General features: G+C 46.6%; 1 protein-coding gene across 1 annotated transcript; it reads right to left on the bottom strand.

Annotated features, from left to right (window-relative positions):
• Positions 1-4,402: 4,402 nt before the first annotated feature.
• On the bottom strand, positions 4,403-5,494 carry LOC308312410 (kelch domain-containing protein 3-like; the record flags this gene model as incomplete). The annotated part of the gene is made up of 1 exon (XM_080759016.1): positions 4,403-5,494. The coding sequence occupies one exon, from the start codon at positions 5,492-5,494 to the stop codon at positions 4,403-4,405; it is 1,092 nt and encodes a 363-aa protein (XP_080615142.1).
• Between the last annotated feature and the right edge of the window lie 1,271 nt (positions 5,495-6,765).

Genomic DNA, 6,765 nt, shown 5'->3' with positions numbered 1-6,765 from the left:
TTGTCACTTTTTACTTGTACCCTGTAAATTAAGGGCCTAAATTGTCTGAGCTGCTCCAGTGCCTCCTTCTCTCGTGATACCTGTCCTGCTTCTGAGATGCACCAGACTGGCCTGCCATAGGCTAGAGGCGCGGTTGGAACCCCCTTCTGCAACACATGTGAGCTTTGTAGATTGTGTTTTCAAATAGCCAAAGTTTAAATAGGGCTGAAGTGGTTGATGTATGTTTTGAATTAATAATTCAACTACTTAGACTCACACCAAATCTTCTGCCGTAGTCTGAAAACCCACCTCTCCTCCAGCTTAGCCCGTAGCACTTGCCCTAGCCTCGACGACCTTGCAGCCAAATAAGGCTAAAATATGTAATTTAGATAGCATATTTTGTAGACATACTGTAGGATTGTGTAACGAAGTGGTCCTCTGTTACTCATATTTGGCACATTTATGCTTATTTTGCACACATATTGTACCAGTGTTTGATTGAAGTATTTATATTTGCACAGTATATGTACTTTAGTCAGTTGTATTTGCACACAAAGGAAAAGTCATGAGTTGAACTGGTTTATTGAAAGTATTATGAACATGGGAGTTGTTTCCTATCCGGCAGGATGGCCACTCAGCATTGGACAGTAGGCTATCGCCTGGGGAAACAGAGGGATGTTTGGTCGTGATGGGCAAGTGCAATACAGTTAAGAATGCAATATGTGTCAGGGCAATAAGTACAATATGTAATATGAGACTGTGTTATGGGTAATTGAAGCAGTGAACTGCTTCTGTTCTGTCTGTCTCTTCCAGTGTGTTCGGGCAAAAGAGTCCCCAGGCTACCAGAGCACCATATATTGGTCTGGACTGGACCACAGTGAAATGGCCAGGGGGTGTTTGAGTTATGCATTGGAGATAATGGGATATGTGGTTTATCTTGCAATAGTGGGTATGATATTTACTTACCGGTGTAGTGATATAGATTTATAGGCTCATGTGATGTGGGTTATGTGGGGTTCAGAAGTGTTGCATGGTTGACCGGTAATATGGTAGAGTCTGCACTGATTGTTTCAGCTGCCTATAAAAGGCTGCCAGGAAGCACTCCCCTACTTAGTGTTAGATCAGTGAGAGGGCATGGTGGAGCTGCACACCAATATGCCCTATTTGTTTGCTGCGTGTGTCATGCCATTTCACCTTCTTTTTGGAGTAAACCACGGTGTGGCTGCATTTTACCTCCTGACTCTGTGCTCATTTCCAGCCGCTTATCGGGCCAACACTACAGATTGTACCGTGTATAGTTATAGTTTCATTGTAGCCTATACAGAAGTTCTACGGATAGGTTCTTCGTTTACTTTTGATCCAAGATTACTAGCCTATAATTCGATGTATTTGATATAGTTTTTCTTGTTTACTGTAAATCGCTCTGGATTAAGAGTATCTGCTGAATGGCTAAATTGTAAATGGATTATATATGTGGACTATAGGCCTGAGACTCCATGTGTGTCTTCTCTCATAAACATGTGCCCCCGATGTTCCTGCTACTGCTGCTCCAACATGTACAGAGACATCTTTTCATTGTTATTCGTGACACACATTGTCCATCGTCATGCTGTGACATTCACCAAGCTAGAGGCTGAATTTGAATGCTGAATGCAGACCTTTTGACACTTTCTCTGGAGATAGATGGCATTGTGGAAGACCACACCTCGCTGTAAGACTTTATTCTCACATGGAACAATGGTCAAATCAGTATGTTGTAATGATGTTCAATCATATTTGGTGAGTTATGATCAGCCTTGCCGTAAGCAGCCTTGCCTGCAGTAAAATTGAGATTGATTGAGAATTGTATTCACAGTTAGTAGAATGGGAATGGGTACACTTCAAATGAAAGTACAGGTCAATACAAAAACTGCTACGAGGATAAAACCAGAAAAAGCGCTTAGACTTGTTTACATCAGGGTCCTTCATCACACATCGCTGATGCACTATGACTGCAGGATGGATGGGAGCTTTGATTGGCATTCATTAAGTGAACAAAACAGCTTCACCTCCCCATGGAGGACTGAAACACCCCACAATCCTTTAAGCACAATATAATGGTGCCTAATAATGAAGATCTTAACTCTGTTTTATCTGTTCCTAAATTAGTCTTTGCCACTTAATGTGGTCAATGTGCACCATCTAGTGGAGTGATTCAAAACTACAACACGGTAACCACCTGATCTTCGACTCTATTGTATGTAGAACATAAAGCACTCATTCCATAGAGGTTTAATTGTCCCAAATGTTTAAAGACATTTTTTAGACTGTTCTCCGTCCGCTGCCCTCCATAAGAGTTATTGTCAAAGTGTCCTTGAGCCACCTGATGTGCAGGTTGTATCGTTTCCTCCGCCATCGGTGTATGAATGGGTGAATGTAATGCACAATCGATGCACCATAAATGCACCATTTACCACAACATCAATGTAATAATAAAAAATGGATCTGGAGACTCGAGTCACATTCTGTGTGTGTGTATGTGTGTGTGTGTGTGTGTGTGTGTGTGTGTGTGTGTGTGTGTGTGTGTGTGTGTGTGTGTGTGTGTGTGTGAGCATGCCTGCTTATGTGCTTAACCATTCCATTGCAGTGCTGGAGGGTGGAGCCAGAGGTGATTAGTGGAAGGGGGAGACACCTCAGAGACCTGGCTGCACGTGGAGAATATTTGATGAACCACACTGACTATGTTTTCTGCTATTTCACATTCATGGGACGGTCTAAATTAAGTGCAAGCTTCATGCTCTTTCTGGTTTCAGTTGCAGACCATCTGCTTAAACATTATGTCATGACATTGACACCTAGGCTAGGGTCTCATCAGGCCTTCCAGGATCAACCTGGCCAATGTTGATCTATCATAAAGATAGCATATAGGGGCTATTTCCAACTAAACCTGCAGGTTAAGGTGTCAATCATGTGGGTGTCCCATCAAGGAGGTTCCCAAAATAACTGCCTGTCCCTCAGCTTTGTGCATGTACTGTACCTGTGTAGAGCCAGATCATTCAAAGCATCTCTGAGGATAGAATTCTGGATGAGCAGGACATGTGCAGCATTTTGTACAAAACGGGCTACTCCTGAAAACTTTGGAAGGCAATCTTAGCTAATCAGTGTAGAATCTGAGAAATCCAACAGGCTCGTCTTGATCACATGACATGACAGAGATCATGTGTACCGATTTGCGTGAGATTTGGATGAAATCTGTGGGACTAAAATAAACAATGTGTTTTGCAGAAATCGGCCTCATGGTGGCGCTATAACCGGCAGATGTGTTGGGATGCAGGGAATTTTTTTTTCCATATAGTGTGCATACATTAGTTGTCGATGCAGTTATAGGTAAAAACAGGAATTGGCCTGTTATAGCGCCACCGTGAGGCTGAGGCATGACGTCCTCGGCCTAGTGGAAATGTGCGTGTATAATTTCATGGAAATTGGACACTCTGTTTGTGATTTGTGGCATTTTGTTCGAAACAGTGAACTTTGGAAACCAATGTTAGCCAATCAGGATGGAAGATGGGAAATTGTGCAGATCTGTGTTGATCACATGACTATGGAGATTTTGTGATGTATGGATAAAATGTGTACGAGTTATCTACAGAAATGTGTTTTGCCTAAATCGGCCTCATGGTGGCGCTATAACAGGCCGTTGAGGAATATTTGGGGCAGAGGTACATCGTTGGCATCCAGCTTTGTGCATGTACTGTACCTATATATTCTGAATCAATGTAAGGATGGTGTTCAGTTGGGCTGGCCACCACGGTGGTCAGCCATCCAGGCTCCTGCTTGTCTTCTGCTGTATTCTGTATGCATGACCTTGTGTGTGGTTTTCCCTTTTTAGGCTCTGGAGCTGTAATATCCCTTTAATTATAATTATGCATGACTAATAGAGGGAATGATTGATGAGACCAATTAAGCATCAATTCTATAGCGGGATCTCAAGCTGTGGCCACAAACCCATTCCAAATATAGCCTAAAGCAGGTGAAGTCAGACGGACATAAAAATAGAGACGGTGGCTTGTCTTTTGTCTCCTGGATCTCTTCTCCACTAGTCCCTCACTGACATTTTAGTCTAGTTTTTATTTCTCAATGTAATTACTTGCGCAAGCAGAGCGCGCAAGTAATAGTTTCGCCCGGGACTCGTATGCACCGTCCCAGCCGTCCCGCCACTTTTGATGCGTATGCACCGTCCCAGCAAATTGTGCCTGATACGGTAAATGTAATTAGTTTCTTTCCACCACTGCCGTATACCGTTAAAACAAAAGAAAAGTCCCTGCTATTCTGGGATCTCTATGCAATGCCCCATACAGGCCACGCCAAGATCCAACAATATTCCGCCATTGTCCATTTTCCATCACAACACACTTCTCGCTACGACTCCTACAGATATGTTGCCTCAGTGAGCTCCCTGCTTTGTCTTTTTTCTCCGCGCTCGCGCCGGCTTCTTTGACGTCATGGCCGCCAGTTCCCACCTCAGGTCGTACGGGAGTTCGGCCTGCTTCAGGCCGTAGCGGAGGACCGCTCGCTTGCACAGCGTGCTCAGACTGGGACTGAGGTCCAGGATGTAGAGGTCGCTGGGCGCCAAGTTGCTCGCCTTGTATCCGCCAAAGAGCACAACGCGATCTCCCAGGATGCAGCAGCACATCGTGTGCATCCTGCAGGGGTCCCTGCCCTTGGGTTTGACCCTCCGCCAGGAGAAGGTCTCCGGGGTGTACTTCCACATGTCGTTGAAAGTCCGGCTCAGGTTGCGGCCGCCGAACACGTACAGCTCGCCGCCGTAGGCGAATGCCACGTGGCCCACGCGTCTCCTAGGCCGTTGGCGCTGCGCGGACCACGGCGTACTCAGCCAGTGGGTCTCGGTGTCGAACACCCGGACGTTGCTGCAGTCGTCCCACTGGTTCAGCCAGCCCCCCCATCCCCCGAACACAAACATGCTGGTCCCGATGATGGTGGCGGTGTGGAGCTCCGAGGCGGTCGCCGGCACGCCTCCAGTGTCGATCTCGGACCAGACCATGGTGCCGCTGTCCAGCACGTGAATGTCGTTGGCGGGTCCCTTCAGGGCGGTGTAGCCTCCGTGGACATACATGGCCGCCCTCAAGGTGCAGGCCGAGTGGCCGCACCTCGCGTCCGGGACGGTTCCGGAAACGCTGGCTTCGGGTCTGAACCACGTGCGGGTGTCCACATGGAAGGCGTAGATGGCGGGGCAGTAGGGCCAACCCCCCCAGATGTAGACAGTGTCTTCTATCAGCACGGCCGTGTGGCCAACCCGCATGAAAGGGACCTCGCTGGGTCGCTCTCCTCTCTCGTCCATCGCCGCAGGCAACTTGCTCCAGCGCAGAGACACTGTGTTGAAGACGTGCACGCCCATCTGGAAGTCCCCAAGGTCGCTGTGTCCTCCGAACGAGAAGAGCTGGTGTCCGGCTGCTACCGCGACATGGATCTGACGCTGCTTCGGAGCCCCTTTCAGGTGCACCGCCCAGCGGAGCATCACGGGGCGACTGGAGAAACGTGCATGGGTCAAAGACGTCAGAAGTTTGTCGAACAAAATGAAGGGCTGTTATGTTCGCCAGCGCTCATATTGGAACTAGTGGCTCAAATGTCACGTAAAGTTTTTCAAATCCAGCAAAAACATATTGATTGGCTAAAAATCAAGCCAAACAAACACACGAACATACAAAGAACAACCCTAACCTTAACCCTTTACAAATCCTGTAAAAAAGTGTCCTGTGTTCTCGCTAGAGTTTCTTCCTGGAGGCTGAAACCTTGCCAGTAAAACGTGCTAATGACAAAAAACAGTGATATAGTGACATCACAATATCATCCCCTCCCCTAACCCCTCCCCCTTTATCATACACAAACAGCTATGGGTGTGGCTTCAGTTCAGGTGGATCACCACCCATCAGTGCCCTCACCACCAACTACCAGGCATTCTTAATGAACTAGTGCATGGGTATGTCTACATAAAAATGACCTTTTAACATAATGTACACTTTTTTTGAAAATAAATCTTCCTCCTTATATAATCTTTATATAATAATACCTGATGATCGTGTTTTAGGGCGGGGAAAAAATTATGCACTCCATCTTTAAGGAACCTGGCTTTCAGACATGACGTTGTGTGGCAGCCAAGTCTATGAAGACAAGACATAGCACTCTAGTGTGGTATGCGGTCAGCCCATGCCTGACTCAGGGAGATGGACGTCCCTGCCATGCATAGTCCCTTGGGACTCATTCCACAACCACAAAAGCAATAACACGGTGTGGGGAGAACAAGGATCCTTCCGCTGGCTGCAGGGGGCGGCAGGGAGACGTCCCTGTCGCTGCTCCATCACCCAGAGATGTTCCGGGATTAAAGGAGCGAAACATCTATGGTGGCTCCCGGCTGATGACCCTGCAGCCAGCACCATGGCACACTTCATGTGCTTACATCCATAGTTTCATTGTACAGATATTCTATACTGTTATAGCTATGGATGTTAGGTTCTAACCGTTCTATGCTTGATCCTTCATGACTATTTCCATGTATTTCATGTATTATTTACCATGTGTTGTTCTAGCTTACTGTAAGTTGCCCATTTTCAGCTTTCAGTGTGATTTTTTTCTCTCGAGGCAGCGAGGCAATCTACAAACTCACAATGTGTGACATTGAGACGTGTGTGTGTGTGTGTGTGTGTGTGTGTGTGTGTGTGCGTGCGTGCGTGCGTGTGTGTGTGCATGTGTGTGTAAAAAAAAAAGAAAAATAAACTACAATCCACTTCC

This window comes from Protomyctophum bolini, assembly GCF_963924005.1.
Source record: "Protomyctophum bolini genome assembly, chromosome: 3".
NCBI lineage: Eukaryota > Metazoa > Chordata > Actinopteri > Myctophiformes > Myctophidae > Protomyctophum > Protomyctophum bolini.
The sequence above is the reverse complement of the archived record's forward strand: the minus strand, read 5'-3'. Positions and strand labels throughout refer to the sequence as shown.